This window comes from Tetrao urogallus, assembly GCF_951394365.1.
Source record: "Tetrao urogallus genome assembly, chromosome: 2".
In the NCBI taxonomy this organism is placed as follows: domain Eukaryota; kingdom Metazoa; phylum Chordata; class Aves; order Galliformes; family Phasianidae; genus Tetrao; species Tetrao urogallus.
The window spans coordinates 30,400,544-30,419,495 of record NC_136814.1 but is presented as its reverse complement, the minus strand read 5'-3'; the positions used below and the strand labels follow the sequence as shown (position 1 = coordinate 30,419,495).

The 18,952-nt window shown below is 53.0% G+C and overlaps 1 protein-coding gene across 1 annotated transcript; it reads right to left on the bottom strand.

Moving 5' to 3' along the window:
* Positions 1 to 314: 314 nt before the first annotated feature.
* On the bottom strand, positions 315 to 8,766 carry DLK2 (delta like non-canonical Notch ligand 2; the record flags this gene model as incomplete). Its single annotated transcript, XM_079549969.1, has 6 exons — positions 315 to 1,092; positions 1,560 to 1,704; positions 2,188 to 2,318; positions 3,174 to 3,237; positions 4,285 to 4,386; positions 8,694 to 8,766. The coding sequence occupies 6 exons, from the start codon at positions 8,764 to 8,766 to the stop codon at positions 315 to 317; spliced, it is 1,293 nt and encodes a 430-aa protein (XP_079406095.1).
* Positions 8,767 to 18,952: the final 10,186 nt, after the last annotated feature.

The following is an 18,952-nucleotide window of genomic DNA, read 5'->3' as shown; positions in this document are numbered from 1 at the left end:
CCCTAGCAGAAGACATTTGTGAGACAGCACTCCAGCAGTCCCAGTCCATTTCCAAGTGCTCACACTGGAGCGGTACCAATGCTGCTCCCTTGCAGGGCTGGCCCCATGCAGCCCTGCCTTCACTCGCACAGGCGCTGGCCGGGTGGAGATGGCTTGGGCCCATTGCACCGAGCTCAGCACCATGGGGTTTTGTTGATGTGCTCACTGCCCGAGGAGCCTTTCCCTGCTGCCCAATTTGCACCAGAACAGCTGCCTGGGGTGCAGTTCGAGGGGTCTGCCAGCATGATGACCTGCAGGGGCCCGGCTCAGAGTGCTCAGAGCTCTGTTGTTTTCCTGGGCTCGATCAGGACTGAGTTTAACATGCCCACCTGGCACTCCTGATCTTGGAGCTTCCTGGCAGCCTGCGAAGGGCTTTGGCACCAGTTCGACCGCTGTCGGCCCCTCTGCCAGTTCCTCAGGATGAGCAGGATAGTGATGAGGACCAGCACTGCCGTCAGCACCCCAAACACCAGCACTGTCACCAGCTGGGCTTCGCTCAGCCCTGAGTCCCTTTGGGTCACCACCTCTTTCACAGAGATTTTTAACAACCCTCCTCCCGGCACTTTCTCACTGTGGTTGGCCACGCGCCGCCCCGTAACTGCACTCCTCATGGGCTCTGGCTGTGTCACCTCAGGCATCTCGCTGGTGGTGCTCCTAATCGCCCAGCCGCTCTCGTGGTTCAAAGGATGGTAGGGGGGAGCCCAGGTGGGCTCAGGGATGGAGATCTCACAAGTTTTGCCAGTGAAACGGTCCGGACACAAGCAGTCATAGTCATTGATGCGGTCGTAGCACTTGGCCCCATTTTTGCAGGGCTGGCTGGCACAGTCATTGATGTTGATGGTGCAGAAACGCCCCTCGAAGCCCACCTGGCATTGGCAGGAGAAGCGGTTGATGCCATCATGGCAGGTGGCACCGTTGGCGCAGGGCCGCATCAGGCAGTCATCCACGTCGTGCTCACAGAGAGCCCCCACAAAGCCAGCGAGGCACCGGCAGGTGAAGTTGCTGGCAAAGCCGTTTTCATCTTGACACTGCCCCCCATTCTTGCATGGAGACCTGCAAGGAGAGAGGAGAGAGGTCATGGCCCTGGAAAACAAGCGACTCCCCCTGCCACGGGGATGGAAACTCGCTACTGGAGCTGGCTGCCAAGCCACAGGGCAGGTGGATGGATGCGGTAAAGGAGGATGCGGTAAAGCTTCTGCCTCTATAGTGACAAGATTGGGATGTCCCCAAGGCACAGGGCAACTGCTCAATGGGAAGAGTCCGCAAGCCAAGGATCTGAGGAAGATGCAGGTCCTCCTGGTGCTCCTTAAGGCACAACTGGTGTCAGCTCATTGCATCCACATATTGACAAGGGATGAGAACCTGCTCAGATCACAGCCCTAGTGGGACTACAGCATGCCAAGTTAAACTAAAGCCAAAGATGGTTTTGGCTTAACTCCATTAGTGCATGGAAATCTAGAGACAACGAGCCAAGCTGAGCTGCAACTAGTGCTGTCTGTCATCACAATGCTGTGCCTTACCCTGCCTTCTCACATGGCCCTGCCTTCATCTCACAGTCCTTCCCATGGAAGCCCTCTGGACACAGACAGGAGTAGTCCCCATCTCGGTCATAGATGCACTGAGCCCCATTCTGGCATGGGGACTGATGTTCGCAGATGTGGACATCTGAGGGGGGGGAAAGAAAAGGTGGAGTGAGTGAGAAATGAGAATTAATGCAGTCACTTCAGTTCCCAAACTCTGCCAGACCCAGTGGGGATGGGAAAGTGGCCACACCTTCTCCCTCCTTCCTTTCATCAGGCACTAGCAAGCCAGGCCTGGAGGTGGCAAGAAGACCCCTTGTTGGCCTGCATGATGTGCCACATGTGTGTGTGCCAGCCAGCAGGAGCTCACCATGGTGGTGGCATGGGGGAGCTGCACTGTCAGGCCAGATAACAGCACTTGGATACAGTGCTATGCTGCTCCCAGTATGCAGCTGGGGACAGCCAAAGCAGTCCAAGCTGGCATCCCACATGTGGCTTCTGGCTGTGCCATCCCTCCTATCAGTGCAGGACTTTAGCCACAGCACCCTGAAGCACAGCATGGGAATGAGATTGGATGATGCTCCACTGTCCCTTGCAGAGCCAGCCATCTGCACAGCCAGGGACTCACCCTTGTCGCAGAACTTGCCGGCCCAGCCGCTGTGACAGATGCACTGCCAGGGCTGGTGGCAGGTCCCGTGGAGGCAGCCCGGCATGCGCACACACTCCTCGCAGTACTCGCCCTCCCAGCCTGGGTCGCACCTGAGGGGACAGGGCAGCGTTGTGACACCCAGCTTTTCTGCACATACTGAACAAGCCCTGTGTATCTCCCACCACACAGCCAGACAGGCAGAGAGAAGCCCCATCCGTAACACCAGAAGCCTCAGGGGATGGGACGAGAGGTCCTGTACTGGAGTGGGTGGTCACTATGCAAGTTCTGACATGATGTGGCCAGCATGTTGAAAGCACTGAGCGACAGGGGAGGGTCAGGTTGGGTGTTAGGAAAACGTTAATCACCAGAGGGTGGTCGGGCCCTTGAACAGGTTACCCAGGGCAGTGGTCATGGCACTCTTGGAAGTATGATCTGAATTTTGAATGGTCCTAGATGGAGCCAGGAGTTGGTCTCAGTGATCCTTATGGGTCCTTTCCAACTTGGGATATTCTACAACTCCGTGACTCTATAGGCTTATGGGTGCAGCATGGTGGGAAAACAGAGCCCTACAGGATACAACGAGTCTTCTGCCCCAGAGGAGCGGTGTGGTGTCCCAGTAGCCTTCCCTCATCCTATCAGCTCTCAGCAAGTGCTAAGAAAAGAGGGCATCTCTATGGAAGCAGGGCTGAGCGGAGGTGGCACCAGATACTGCAAAAGCTATAAACAAAACAGCATGAAGATAAACCTCAGGATAAACCTGAGTGTGGGCAGCAAGCACCCCTTCCCTTGGGTATCACAGGCTGTGGTGCAGAAGAGAAGGTGTGAGCGGCTTTCCTTTCCCAAAAGAGAAAGCCTAAAAACTACAAGGGCAGAAGTCCCTGGGCTTTGGGGCAATTTCGGTGGGGCGCTGCCAAAGCTGAGGTGTGGATGAGAAAAGATAAATGCATCGAGGGAGGTGAACGTACCTGCACTTCCCATCCTGGTCGCAGCTGCCATGGGCCAGGTTGCAGTGCTCACTGCAGTCATCACCTGCAAGGCAGGGACAGGGGGCTGAGGTTAAGCAGGGATCATGGGTGACCCAAGGTCTGCTCTGGCCCTGCTGGCTTGCAAGTAGCTCAAAAATGGGACCCTATGGCCTGTACTACAGCACCTGGACCACTGGGGCGGGAAGGCTCAGGCACACACAGGGCACAAAGGCACCAAAGGCAGAAGTAGTGAGAACGGGTCCTTTGTGTCTCTGGGATGTTCCCATTCCTGAGAAAAACTGTTTGCGTGCAGCAGACTGCAGCCAGGGCCCCAGCACTCCCCTTCACCTTGAGGAGCAGGTATCCAGTTCTGCTTATTTATTTAAAGGCCACCATAAAGAGGCTGTAACTGAGCCATGGCCTTGCCATGCCACGTCTCACTCATGATCCATGTCAGCCTGCTTTCTCCAGCTCCTCGTCTGCTTTCGTCCCAACCTCCCCCTCTGTCCCGTCACCTGCTCAGCGCTTTCTACAGGAACCCAATGTGCACCCAGGCCAGCAAGTGACTGCCTGCCCTGATCAGGCTCCTTCATCCATGAGGCATGAGCCTCCCAAACCTCCATCCGTGAGGCAGGAGCCTCCCAAATCCAACCAGGGCAGTGGTGCTGGATCTGCTCGGTCCAGGCTTGGGTATCACTGTCCCTCCTGCCTGTGAGCACCTCTCCTGGCAGATGGCTTTGGGAATTCAGCACTTATCCGGAGCGGGGGTAGGGCAAGATAATCTTCAGGATTTTGCCTCACGGGATCCAGGATTAGCCATTTGGGGTCAGGATCTTCTCCCCCTCTCACCCTACCTCTCCCAGAGGGCCCATCACAGTGAGATGTGGGGCACTGGGACCTCCCGCCTGCTCATGCACTGCCACCCAGCTGCCACCACAACAGGGCCTTATGGTCACCATTAGTTGCCTCCCACGTGATGGATGATGAAGCAGCATTGTCTGGTTTTCCATATCAGGCCAGCTCTATTTTGCACAATGAGCTGAGGAGTTTTGTCCATGCCAGGAATGGATTTAGAAAGGTGGACAGAGAAGAGCAGGACCCAGAGACTCACCTTGGGCAAGCTGGTGATGGGCTAAGAGGATCCAAAGCAAGGACATGAGCTGGAGACAGAAGCTCCTGAGCATGGTCAGTGTGGCCCCACCGAGATGAACACCTACATAGGCAAAAAGAGCTGGCTGAGGAAAGGCCTCTGGCTCACACTGCAGCATCACTTCACGTGTCCCTTCCTCTCCACTGCCTGGGAGTTCTGAGCTGAAACATCCGGTTTTGTATGGGCTTCTCACCACACGCCTATCTATCCTTCCACACTCCTTCCTCTAATGCAACGTTGGAGCACTAAGAACCTAAAAGCCTTCTGACGCGTGCATATGGGAGACCAAACAAATACACTCAGTGCTGAGTGCACAGCAGCTGAGGCTGCTACACTGCTCTGTTCAAGGCTCTATGAACACTAGCGCTGCCAAGGGGACCTTCCCCTTCCCTCCCTGCATCAGGGGACCTGAGCTCTGTGTTAAGTGAGGTGTGAAGTTCCTGCACTGCACCTATCCTATGCTCACAGTACATGGGCTGCTTTTCAAAGACTCACTGCTTGCAGCAAGCAAACCTCGTAAGCTGGTGGCTAAGATGCGAAGCTCCGTCTGGCTCAATTACGAGGGAAGGGAATGGGGTGGATTTGGTGGTGAGAGGGCAGTAAGTAGCACCAGGGAAAATAGCATTGGTAAGGAAGGGGGTGAAGCAATAGGGCCTAGGGTTGAAGCCCCGAGCAGCTCACTAGCTGGGTGCAGCCCTTTCCTTCTGCCACCCCACAGAGAGACCTGTGAGCCCTGATTTTCTGACCACCTCCTGCCCTTGTAAAGTAGCATTAAACACTCTTCAAAAAACACTTCAATCCCTCCCAGCCTTCTGGGGTTGTTTAGGGCAGGAAATTCTAGGGTGATATCATAAGGATATTACTATAATGAGATGGGAGGGGTTAAGCCATCCCGTGAGGAGCGTGGCATGGAGCAGGCTCCATCCAGTTGTGTGGGTGTGATGAGCAGAGGCCGTGCTGCTCTCAGCCCCACTGTGAAGTGAGAAAAGGTTGCGTTGGGTCCGCAGCTACTTGGAAGACTTTCCAGATTTGGAGAGAAGTCACCTCCACACCTACATCCATTGCAGGACAAGATGCTAGGGACACTTTTAGTGGCTCAACACATGTGGACCAGACAAAATCACCCACTGAGCCCAAAGCAGTGATGCTGTTAAGAGCATCTTGCCACAAACAAGCCATCGCCCACAAAGGACACAGCATTTTCAGTGTCCCAGCCAAATTCCAGCAGGGATCACAGCATCCTCCCTCTGTGTGCTCCCCTTGTCACCGTGCTCTCAGGACTGTCCTGCACTTCCTGCCCTGAAATGCTGGGCAGTAATGGACAGCTGCAGCATTTCAGGAGAGGGCGAAGCAATGCCTAGGAAACTTACAAAATAATTGAGGGCTGACGGGTGAGCAGTTGGCAGCCCATCCCTTAGGGCTGTTGAAAGCCCGACCGCCGATCACCACGCGTCATTGCAAAGCTCCCCACTGCTGCCCCTTCGAGCTACAGACCTCCGGGTGCTGCCTTCGGTGGCCGCATCCCGGGGGCAACCAGAGCCCACGCGGATGTCAGCGGGCCTGGCCTTGGGGCACAGGACGCGCCCACTCTCTCTTCCCTAATTCTCTCCAGTGCCCCGGGGCATGAGGGCCCCCCCGGGGGCAATTACAGACACCCTCTCGCGGGTGAGCGGGAACCGCCGGAGGCGACCGGGGACAACCTCAGAACGAGGGCATTTCCCCAGTCCCCCGGCCCGGAGCTATCGAGGCACGGCAGGATGCACCGGGAGATGCCGCGCCGCAGCGGCTCAGCCCTCTCGGCCCCTTCAGACCCCGCGGCTTCACGACCCCTCCGGATCCCCCCGCACTCCCGGGAGGGTCCGGGCGGGGAGCGCTCGCTCCGCTGCTCCCCCTCTCCGGCCGGGGGGCCTCGCACCACCCGGGCCCCGCCGCCTTCCCGGGCGGCGGGGGCCGCGCAGCGAGACCAGCCCACCTCCCCGGTGTGCTCACCTCGGCGACGCGGCGGCTCGTGGGGCTATCGCGGGGCTCGGCGGCGAGGGGCGGCCATGCCCGGCGCGGCGGCGGCGGCGGCGGCGGCGGCGGCGGGGCTGGGGAGGCGCGGGTCTGCGGAGGGAGCTGCCGCGTGTGCCGCTCCGCCCGCCGCCGCCGCCGCCGCCGCCGTGCGCCCCGGCCGCCTGCCAGCGGCTGCGTGTGCCTGCACATCCCCGCTCCCTCCCCGGGACATCCCGCCTCCCGCAGCCCCAAACCGCAGGCAGCCCCCCCGGGCCGGCTCGGCCCGACCCGCCCTGCCCGCTCACCCCTGCCCTGCTCCCTCTGCCTCCGGGGGCGGCCACACGCAGGACTCCCACCCACCCACGGTCACTGCGCGGGCCAGGCTGATCCCCCGGACCCACGAACCGTGGCAGCTCCGGGCTGGGAGTCGGATCCCGGAGGAACCCCTTAGCAGGGGGCAGGGTCAGACATCCCCGTACACGGAGGCTTCGCAGCTGGAGTCGCGCAATGCCGGGCTCCCGTATTGGTCACCTCCCGCTCAGCACCTCTGCCTACGCACCAGGAAACCCCACCAGATTTCCCCCAGGCTTCACAAAGCTTCAAGATATTGAGAGAAGTGAAAATGCCACCCCAGACCTTGTGTGCCAGCTCCAGTCCCTCCACTGAGCACACCTCCATTTTCAAGCCCCGCGATTTAAAGTCCAAAAGTAGAGAAACAACGTGAGGCAACCACACCAGTAAGAAGGCACCCTGCCAAGCTGCCAGGAAGGAGCCATCCCACCTAGCTGTGGTTCTTGGTGCTTCTCCTGCTGCTGCCTGTGAGACATAGAGACCGATGCTCCAACATGGAGACAGCCCTGTGTGAGGGGCTGGGCAGCCAAGTCCTTAAGAAGAACAGCTGCCTGTGCTTCTCCTCACCTTGCATGGCCTTTCTGCCACTCTATAAGACCAGATTACTCCACCACCTTCCAAGGCCTAACTATCCTTAATTAGAAATCATCCGCCCCTTTTCCATACTCCATTGGCCCCAGAGTTTACTATTTTCCTCCAGGAAGCAAGAATAACCTAATGCTCCTGGTACGCGTGTGGGTATTATCAGTTCCTGCCTCCTCACCACATCCCTGCCCTCTCTTTGTCACCTCCTGCAACCCCTATGACTCTCATAGCCCCACCAAAGTCCAGCTCTGCACTTCATCTGCCTGCAGACCTCGGCTTGTTCAGACAGCATAACTCTAGGGAGCTGTACTATGGGTTCCTACCTCATGTGCCTCCTTTCTGCCTCCCTTCTGCTTTCCTGTCAGGCAAAAACACCGTGCTTCTCTTTGCCTGCCTTCCCCTGTCTTGATCACCTCATGGAACTGCTCCAAGGGCCCTGAGGATCAGGTAGGTCCCAGTCTCCTGCATCTCGGATGCTGACTGAGGTGCATCAGCTCTAGGATGCTTCCTGCAGTTTTCCATCCTGCTCTCACTCTCTTCTGTGGATATCTGCCCTGGCACTGCACCACATTGCAAGGCCATACCTGCATGCAGGTAAACCTTGATTGAATGAACATTATAAAAAACTCTTGCAGATTGGCGCTGTGTGTTGGTACCCAGAAGCATCTGTATCCACAACAGGAGTTGTGCAGGAGGGGGAGGTGGGATTGGGTTGCAGTGAGCTGAGCCACACACGTGGCTTCCCCATAACAGTCATCTCCGAGGTGAAATCTGTGGCCAAGGCTAGGGAGGGGAAATCGGCTGCTGGAGATCTGCATGCCAGGCAGGGGAGTGGAGAAGGGAAACCATGGCAGGGATTCAGAGGGTGAAGTGAACACATCTGAGGAAAAAGAATCTGGGGTTTGGTTTATTCCTGTTGGTGTGAGCACCACAGACAGGGAGGGGTGAGCATAGAAAAGTGGGTGCAGAACGGAGCAGATAGACACACCAGGCACAACGAACCCCAAGCATGCTCCTTTCTCATCACTGAAGGGCTCTTGTCTGATCCTTGGGCAAACTCCGAGCCTTGCTCTGGCTGTCCCCAGGCTGCCCATGATGACTCCAGCAAAGTGACTCTATTTGCAGACCCAAGGTATGAGATTTGAGGAGGGGATTCCTGCATTTGCCTTTGACCTGGCTCTAATATGCTCTGATCCCTGCCGTGCCATCCCTAGGAGCGTCGCGCATGGAACAGCTGCTGGGTCAGAATTAGGAAGGATTTTTTCCTAGCCATAAGAATCCCTCCAGTGCTCTTCCCTTCGATGAAGGAAACCCCACAGAGAAGAGACCCAGAGTGGGGTTGGGAATCCCCCATCACCACAGCACCTTTGTGTCTCTCCCCCATGCCTGCCAGCTGCAGGCTCCCTCCTGTACCATCATTCCCAGTGAGATGAAAAAGTTACCTGTCAAAGCCAGCTGGGGCTGCTTGCTTTTCCTCCAGTGTCTGCAGCCTGCACCCTGGAGACAGCTGGACATGAGGGGTGAGGATGCTTGGCTTCAGCAGCGGGTGATACTGCCTCTTCTCCTCCACTGAGGAACCTTCCCCAGAGCAAGAAGAGAAAGAAGCTCTTCTCTTTGCAGACTCCCAGGAAAACTCACCCCTTCCTGCCCACTGCAGTCCCTTAAGGGAGACAGAGGAGCAGCACAAGCAGCTGGAGAATGGCCGCAAACACCTCTGAACTGCCAGCTTACACCAGCATCCTCCCCCGTGGCTCAGGGCGAACCTTTCCTCTGTATTGAAACGCTTGCTGTGCAGCACCGGCCTGGGGTCTCTGGGTAAAAACAAATGTTCTCCCCCATGCCACCCCCCTTGTTTCTCCCATCCCACCCCAGCCCACAACAAACATCAGCAGCTCGCTGGCCCCGCAGCCATGTAACCCAACCCCAGCCATTGTTCCCCCTTCCCCAAGGTCTATATTTGACTCTGCAGCAGCACCATCTCTGTGTGGATGTGTGTGTGTGTGCTCACTGCATGCGCACACTCCAATATTTGTTCAGAGCCTCATTCTCCAGATGCCCGGGATTGCTTAGAAATAGCTTCCATGGGCAGTAGGTGTTTGTGCCTGCAGTAGGGACGTGGAGGGGGTGGGCAAGAGAGGGGCAGGGAGAGGGTGAAGGTCGAGGGTGCAGGAGCTCCTGGCTCTTCCTGTGTGATTTTCACCATTTCAGTAATCTCTCACCCTGCAGAGGGTGGATGGGAGGAAACACAGCAACGCTTGTGGTCAACAGCAACAGTGGGACTGGTGGTGGATCTGAGGAAGGATGGAGAACAGGCAGATGTATAGTTTTGGTGAATCCATCAAGTTCCACAATGCTCTGTGTTTTGCTGTGGTATAAATGCTCCAAAAGCCCTTCAGAACTTCCTAGGATGAGACCATCAGAAATGGCTTCAGGAAGGGAAGTGGCACTGGCTCCCCAGAGAAACTGCGGGTGTCCTATCCCTGGAGACACTCAGACCAGGTTGGATGGGGCCCTGGGCAGCTGAATTGGTGGTGACAGCCCACAGCAGGTGCCGGGGCTGGGTGGGCTCTAAGGTCCCTTCCAACCCAAACTGTTCTATGATTCTAAGATAAAACTTCAATTCCCTTGGTCCTGGTGTCTTTGCAAAGGGTGCGTCAGCCCATGAGAGCTCTGGGATTCACCCTCCCCCATGTTAATGCTGCAGTGAGGGCAGCCTCTGTAGGCTACCCCAGGATTTATTTTGTGTTTTCCCAAAGCCTTCAGGAATGTTGCCCAAGCACAGTGTCACATTCCCTGTGACCCTGAAGTCCCTGGGAACTTTGCTGAGTCTTGGTGGTCTTTTTCATTTGGATCCTTTGTGGCCTGAGAGGACACTCAGCAAAATCAGAAATAATACAATCAAAATTAGTGATAGGAAGGATCCCCTTTATTCTAAAAAGGGTACTCATTCAGGGAAATCATTGCTGGAGGAGAAGATTTTCAGTACGCTTACAAAAATGACTGGACATTTATATAGACATTAAGGATAAAGAGTGATGAACTCCAAAGAGCTATAAACCCTCCTGCTCCAGGGTGCTGAAGATGAGTTCTAGGCTATGGAGTAAGGCTTCTACCTTCCCCTGAATCAGGAAGATGGGTGTATGGGAGAGGAAGGGTGCTGAGTGTGAGAAGGCACCACTCACATGCACCCACTGGAGTGCAGCCACAGAGTGGTGGCCCAGCCTTTCCCATCACCATGGCCAAGGACTTGACAGCTGCTTTAGTAGCTTTATGAGGTATTTCAGAGAGATGATTCCCACTGCTCAGAGCCATGTGTCAGCCTCAAAATGGCCCTGTGGGGCTGGAAAAGTCACATGTTGTTGAGAGATACAGATTCCTTGAGCACAACTTGATTATTTCTCTTGAAGTCAGAAGAGAGCCACCGGAAAAAAAATATATGTATGCATATATTTGACTAATTAACTTCAAATGCACTTGAAGAGGAAGGGAAAGAGTCAGGTATACATGGAGAGTGGCTGGAGAAACAGTGTATCACCTTTAGCCCCCACAGCTCAAAAAACTGAGCCGTGCCCTTGCAGAAAGCCCCCACAAGTTCACCATGTAGGATCTTGTTTTGCCCTGTGATCTTTGGCTTCCCTTTATGTATTCAACAGCCACTGCCATGGCTGTCCCTGGGCACAGCCCTCAGGAGGTGCACCCCTTCTCCCTGCAACCTCCCACTGCCAGGGGAGGTTGGGAAAGATCAGGTGTTAAAGAGAAGCTGTCAGAGGATGTCTGCCAGACCTTCCACTTCCCGGCATGCACCATAGGGTGCCTTGAAGCCCACCTCCAGCCGTGCCCTGTCCTGTCCTCTTCCAGCTGGCAGCTCTAGCAATAAAACCTCCCTATCTCACTGGGAGCACTCGAGCATTTAATGGGAGTCTATTGAAGAGAATGTTTGAAGCTTCCTCACAGCTCATCTCCAAGCTTGCTCCTGGGCGTTTGCAGAGGTTGGCTTATCTCCGTGTTTGCAGAGAAACCTGTCAGGAGTCCGTGGCATGAATTTCAAGGTCATTTCACAAAGCTAGAGCCCATGCTTCGAAAGACTTGATCCCTGGCTGCAAAGGATGGGAGTCCGTAATTACCAGCCCCGAGGGGCATGGATGAAGGTTGGAGGGGGAGGCTAATTGCAGACTGACTGTCTCCTTGGCCTTCAACATCTCTCGTGAAGCAGGGAAGTGGTGTGCTCAGCCAAGCACCAAGCGTGTCCTAGGGAAAGGTAATTCCTCCCCAGCCTGCCTGAACCCGTCCCTATAAACAACGAGAGCTACATTGGGAAGGCAGCGCTGCAGAATTCACACACACACACACACACACACACACAAAAAAAAAAAAAAAAAAAAAAAAAAGTCCCTCTGAGCTGGAGAAGAAAACCAGGCATGCAGAAAGGCTCCGTAGGAGACAGCACACAACCACGTGCCTCTTCCTGGAAGAGTCTGCAAGTCCCTGCCGTGCCCTCAGAGGCAAACAAGGGCTGAGAGCCTGGATCCTTCCCCCCATCTGTGCACCCCAGGGAGGTGCCACCACCAGCTCCCTGGTGTGGATGTGTGCACCATGTCCCCTCATGTACAGGTGGGTGCTCTGCCCCGTGCCATGTCAGGCCCTAGGCCTGCACCTCAGCCCTACCTGCTGCCCCATGCAGGCTCTGCTCCAAGAGACATCCCCCTTCCCCTCCCAAACTTTTAGCTCAGTTCACTTCAAACCCATTAGCATGACAAGCTAAACAAGTTTCAACAAAGGGGAACGGATTCGGAAGCCCTAGAGTCTGGATCTGAGGCTGACACCGTTACTTCAGCCTTCGTTCCTGGATAGGGTTTTCTCTTGTATTTAAGCTGCTGCTCTTCCCCTTGGGCACGGGCACCATTTCTTTCTGCCCCTTCACCAAGCTAATTCTCTGTTATGAAAAGATGGCAGTTCTTCAGTCTCCACTGCAGGGTACACCTGTGCTGGCACTGGCATCCCTTGAGGCAAAAAGGCTTTGCAGAAAGCATTGGCTGGGTGAGGCGAGGTGAGGCCACACAGCAGCCCTGAAGACTCACATGGTGGGAGCTGGAGGCACTGTGCTGGGCACAGAGTGGGCAGCAGGCCCTGCTAGGTGGCTGAGCACCTAGTGTAGAGCCAGTGGTCGGCCAAGGAGCAGGGGGCTGCCACAGCCCAGTCACTGCACCCAGGAAGGGACACTGGGGACAAGAAGCAACAGCGAGCTGTGCTTTGTAATGGCTAGTTATAAATGGCCAGTAGGGGTCACTGATATCTATTTATTATTTTTTGTTTTATTTTTCAACACATCTATAAATATAATATATAAATAATATATATATATAATAATGTATAAATATATGTATTTATATAATTGTAATTTATAAATATATATATTTCAGTGTATATATAAATATATGAAACATACACAGGAAGCAGTTGTAATGGGGAAGTGCATTCATCACATGTACAGGTTAGGGAAAAGGGCCCTTACATGCATTTAAAATACCAGTGTAAGCTGTGCACCCCTCTCTGCTCAAAATTCATGATGTTACAAAGCCTCTGAGCTGAGCAGGAGCCAGGGTCCCATGTGGGTGCTTCGCTGCTGTTGTTCTTCAGCCCTGCCTTCATCCTTTATCCCACGTGTCCAGAGATGCTTTGAGAGAAATGTAAGAGGTTTTGAGATTCAAACCCTGAGAGTAGGTTATTGTGTTGCTTCTCTGACAATACAGCACCCAATGCAATTACATCCCATCTGCAGTGGATGACTTTAAGCAGCCCCATAAGACAAACACAGCAGTTTTGGTTGAGTCAGCTCAATTCTGTTCTTTAGCCGTTGTTGTTGACGATCGTTTGTCCGTGAACAAATTCCAGGTGATTTTGGAGAGTCACACATTCATATTAAAATTTAGCCCCGCTTGTATGTAGAAGAATTGATTGAATTCTATACTCAGGTATTGCTAGCAGCTAGTTTACTGGTGAGCTGTGTTTCTTTGGTAGGTACATTGTCCAGGCACGCTGACAGAGAGTTTGTCTATCCAATTCTGCATCCACAGATGTGTTTGGCTATCCCAGGCTGGTCATACTTTGCTGTACAGAAGTGAGTGCATCCTGAGGTCCTTTCATTTCCTCCAAGCAGGAAGAAATAGGACTTCACACATCGCACAGGCAGGGATCACCAAAGGATGGCCCAGTCCATTGTCTTTTCAGCTTGACCTGGGTTGGCAGAGAACATGGAGGGACCAATATTGCCATGCCTTCTGGTGGAGAGTCATTATTTATGGTGTCTACTTCTTCACTATAGGCACTTCAGAGGGATTTGTCCCTCTGCAGGGTGGCACCTGCCCCTCCAGGGGTTCCTTTTATAAAGTTACAGGGGTCTATATAAAGTGCTGCCAGTTGGAAAGTATTTTGAATAGACTCCTCCCTGCTCTTCATTAAGGCTCATAAATTCAACTGGTATTTGAGAGAATCTCGAATGTATTTCTAGGACTGTTTACTGAGAGCTTCAGCATCCGCCAGAGGCCCCTTAAAATAAAAGGATTATTGGGAGTCAAGTGTTAAATTACCTTATGCTTGTTAATTGAGCTTCAGAGGTTTAGTGAGCAACTGGCTCTCGCAGAGAACAAGACTTTGGCATGAACAGTGTTATATAAATGAATATAATACAACACAACGTCACGCTTCCGTATCGTGTCACTTCTCTTGGCTCAGGGCAGTGGTGAGTCCATCTCACAAGCCATCCAGATACATGAAAAGGCAGTGTGGAGTGTGTGGAGGCAGAGAGGGAAGGGGATTGGCAGTCAAGGCTTTCTGGATTTGGGCACAGGGTTTTCTTCATGCTCAGAGCAGGTGACTGGTCTCAGGCATCCTGAGTTCTGCTTTTGTCTCCCTTTAGCTGCTTGACCTTGGGATCTGATCTTGAAAAGAGTTGAGTTTATTAGAAGCTTTCAGAGGCCATCTGAAAGTTCAGTTCTCTCCATCCAGCAGGGCTTATTTCACCTAAACTTCTAAAAAGATTGGAGGTCCTCTTCATAGACCCTCTGTATTAGGTTCTCTATGATTCTGTGATCCTACTCTAAGAAAGGAAAGGACTTTAATCACCACTGCCATCAGTGCACACCCACGGAAACCTGAACAGCCCACAACTGCGAGCCCTCCAAGGCAGCAAGGCCCTGTGGAAATGGGAAACCTCATCAGCTATGAAAATTTCATCAGCTGGCGCTGCAGAAGCAAGAATCTGGAAGTGGGGAGCAGATGGGCAGTCTAGATTCTTGGAGCCATTGTCCTCCTGCTTGTTATCTGACTCCAGCACAGGGAGGGTTGGGAGAATTTATGGGGGCACAAGGATTGAAGGCTTTCTTGAAATATCCCTGCTGACGCGTGGCACAGTGCAGGCAGTACTTGCTGGGTGCACAGCAGACGGTTTTGCACAGTATTCCCAAGGTCATGAAGCAGGGTCTGCTGAGCACCTGTCCTCTATTGTGTAAGAGAGGGCACCACGTGGGCAGGGCTTGCAGCACTCTGAGCCTTTCACTACCTGATTGCAGACTTGAAGGCTGTGTACATGTGATACATTTGGGAATATCATCGAAATACTATCAGGACTTCTCTCAGCTGTTCCCATTTCTACTGGACTTGGCTCAAATAACCACCACGTGGACATCAGCTCAGGAGATGTTTGTGAGAGAAACAGTGACCTGTGAGAGGGAGGGAACAGAGGGTAAGGCTGCAGGACAGGCTTAGAGGGCAGTGGGCAAAGGACGTGTGTGAGCTCAGAATGGAACATGAGGGCCAATTTGGTTAAAATGTAAAATGTATTAACTTGCTGAATCTTCAAGTGCAGAAAAATGAAGTGGATGAGTTTGCCAATAGAAACCAAAGTTCATGATCGTAGCTGTGTCCAGGTTTGACCTGTTCTTGTCCACTTTTACTGTCACCCCCCTTCTCTAAGAGGCAGCACAAGTCCTCAGGACTTGTAGGTAGGTTTTACCATTCAACTTTGGAATCTCTCTGGCCTTGCTGGCAGCACAGAGAGCTGTGGCCCCAGAGGCATTTGTGCACCTCTACTCTGCCCTTGTGAGGCCACATCTGGAGTGTTATGTCCAGGCTGAAACACCCAGCACAGCAAGGACGTGGAGCTGCTGCTGGAGCGGGTCCGGAGAAGGGTCATGAGGATGATCGGAGAGCTGGAGCACCTCTCCTATGAAGAAAGGCTGACTGAGTAGGGCTTGTTCAGCCCTGAGGAAGACTCCAGAGAGACCACATTGTGACCTTCCAGTACTTGAAGGGAGCGTACAAGCAGGAGGAGGACTGGCTTTTCATATGGCCTGATAGTGATAGGACAATGGGGAATGGCTTTAAGCTAAAAGAGGGGAGATTTAGGTTAGGTGTTAGGAAGAAATTCTTTACTCAGAAGGTGGTGAGGTGCTGGCCCAGCTCCCCAGAGAAACTGTGGTGCCCCATCCCTGGAGGCTCAAGGCCAGGTTGGATGGGGCCCCGAGCAGCCCGAGCTGGTGGACAGCAGTCCCACCCACGGCTGGGTTTTGAACCAGATAACCTTTAAGGACCCCCAACCTAAGCCAGCCAATGACCCTACGCCTCTCCCCCCCTCCAGTACTTGGGCTCTCCCATCGCCCCCCGCCCGCTGGTAGCGCCCCGCCCGCCGCCCCTTTCCTCCGCCGGCCCGGTTTCCGCGCGGCGCGTTGCCGCGGTGACGGAGGGGACGCGCGGCCCCGCCCCTCCCGTGCTGCCCGATGACGCACCGCGCTGCGGCGTGGGGATTCCGCCGGATTACCCGGCGTGCCCCGCGGCAACATGGCGGCCTGAAGTGAGAGCGTGGGGCCGGGCCGAGCGGGGGCAAAGTTTGGGGCGGGCTCGAGGCGAGGTCGAAACGGGACCGAACCGGTCGCAAAGTCCCGGGAATCCAGGGTGGAAACGAGCCCGACCGGGTCAGAACCGGGACGGGGCCATGGGGACGGGGAGCGGGGGCGGCGACCGGCTGGGGACCGAGCTCTGGCCCTGCCCGCGGGCCTCGCCGGCCTTCCCGGACGGGGCGGCGGCGGTGGGGGGGGGGCTGTGGGGGCTCTTTCTGCGGATGGGAGATGGGTGGGCGCGGGGTGTGGAGGGGTGAGGAGAGGGATCCGTGCAGGGGTGCTGGACTAGGAGCTGCGAGGCAGAACCAGCGTGGGCCGGTGCGCATGTTTTAAGGAGTCACAGCATAACTGACACAGAGCTGGGGTGGAGGGAGCAGCACTCACCGTCTGCCAAGCCCGGGGGTCAGATGGGAAGTTATCTGCCAGCCTGGGTGTCCACTACAAGGGGTGCTCCCTACGGTGTTTCCAGACATGAGAAGACTTTGAAGAAAAGATCTAAGCAAACAATAGTGACCTGCTTCTGGCTCAGAGCTTAAACACACAGTGTGGCGTGCGGTGAAAGATTGAGTGTGGGTGGATTTTTAAATGGGCAGGATACTGCATTGGGAGGCAGCAGGGCATGCAAGTGATGTGCAGGTCTGGCAAGGCTGCAAATGACCTAGATCTGAGTGATGCCAGGTAGAGGCTGTGCACTGGAAGGAGTCATCTATTAAATACAGTTACTTTATGCCAGAGAAGGCTTTTCAGAGGTGTTCATTGTGTTTTACAGATTCAGAGAAAGAAATGGGAAAAACGTCAACTTAGAGGAAGCAATGAATCTCTGCTGAAGCATCAGATCGCAGGTAAGAAGTCAGGAGAGAGCTGATGCTGAATTGAGCCATGCTCTCTTGTCCCTTCACTTGAATTATTTGAGGCTATGGAACCACATACCTGAAAAACTGTCCTTCCCTATGGTGTTCTTTGCATCACGTTAGACTTATGTTGCCTGAATGAAGAGATCAGGGATGCAAATGGAATGGGTGTAACCCTGAAAAATTCAGTAAGAGCCCGTGGGAAGGAAAGTTCAGTAGAAGACGTGGGGCTAGTGCCCTTCACATGCTATGTAAAACAAACAAACAAAAAAAACACAAAAAACCAAAAAAAACCCCTCATCCCTAGAGTCCCTTCTGTCAGTGTTGAAATAGTGATGTTTTCTGTGTAATGGCAAGAGGTCTGCTGAACCAATCACAGTGAAATCCTTTCTGGAGATGTTGCCCTTGCAGTTATTGTGATGTGACAATTAAGTAATTCTAGTGACCCTCTGTTCTGTTAGGTTATTTCTTCTGCTGCATTGTTTTCTCTACCCATATTTTAACTGATCCAATGATGGATGGTGCAGGTATGCTGCTGGCCTCTTTGTGCTCTCCTGAGCTCATCATTGAGGTCTGGTTACAGGGGCAGCTATTTGATACCTAACTGCTTGGTCTTGTAAATTTTTCATCCCTTTCACTTCACTTGTCAAATCACAATTCCTTTTTTTTTTTTTTTTTTTTTTTTTCCTCTTGTAGGATCTCTGCAGAAAATACGTGTATCCCAACAGTACTTTACATGTGGTGTGTTTCAGCTTTTGGTAAATCAAAATTGAAGCTTCCAGGCTCTAGCTGTGGTATCAGAAGCTTTTGGCTTTTAATACCTTGCCAGTCACCCAGTACTCTTGAAATTGTGGGATTGCATTTCAGAAGGAGCAGCAGAGTTCAGAAGTGCAATTCATGGCCATCTTCATCTTAGGATGAAACAGGGCCTTGGGTCAGGAGGAGAGGTGTTGCATGCAAGGACCTGTTGTCTCTTCAAACCATCTTTTTGAACCAGAGATGACCTTGCATTCTTCTTCAGCATTCCAAGTAGTTTGTTAGCTGCTGATAAGTTACTTGCTTTGCAGCCTTCAAATCCTGAGTTCTTATCTGCCCTGTCCATATAGCCATGTGGCACAGTATTTAGGGAAAGCAGGAAATAAGTTATACCTTCACAAGAGGAGTAGTCCTTTGCAGGTTTGCCCCTTTTCTTCCCACAGAAAGGTAAATAAAGTTGAGTCGGACAATGGATGGTTTCTGATCAATGCGTTGGTGTGAACGGTACCAGAGAAGGCTTGGAGAAAGGATTTGTGGAAGCCAGTGTGGCATATAAATTGCTTGTTGGGGGAAAAGAAAATCTAACTGCTTAAGTAATAGCAATATAAACAAGTTTTAGAAATTGTGACTATTTTTCTTTTTTTTTTTTTTTTTTTGGCAGTTCAATGTAGATTTGATGTTTCTGAGCCTTGGAAGCTGATGATTTTTCCAAAGGCGAGCTCTCTAACCTGCTAAAAATGTCTATGAAGGTTTTGCTGCAAACCAGACTCTTGAGATTTCCATGTGTTCATCACTTCTACAGCACAGTCCCAATAAATAAATCTGGAGGTTATGGCATTGTGATTAACCACTTTGTGTCCTTGTTAACAGTTTTTACAGCACAACGTGACAAGATTAATGTAGCAGTAGTTAATAACCTTCTACCTTTTGTGTTACTGTAGAAATGCTGCGTCAAGGAGCCTCCAACGAGTCTGAATGTGATACTGCTTGAGGGCAGGATTCCTCCACTAAGAAATGAGAATTGTACTTGATACCTTTTTGATGTCACTGTGCTCTTTTGACCAGTGTTATCAGGAATGGGGATTTTCATAATGAGCTGAGCAGACATCCGTGGCTGTTGGATTTGATTGATCCTTTGCAAGTAAATTTAAGGTTCTGAAGCTCCCCTAACTTGGAAGTTTTGTTTGGGAGGATATCCAC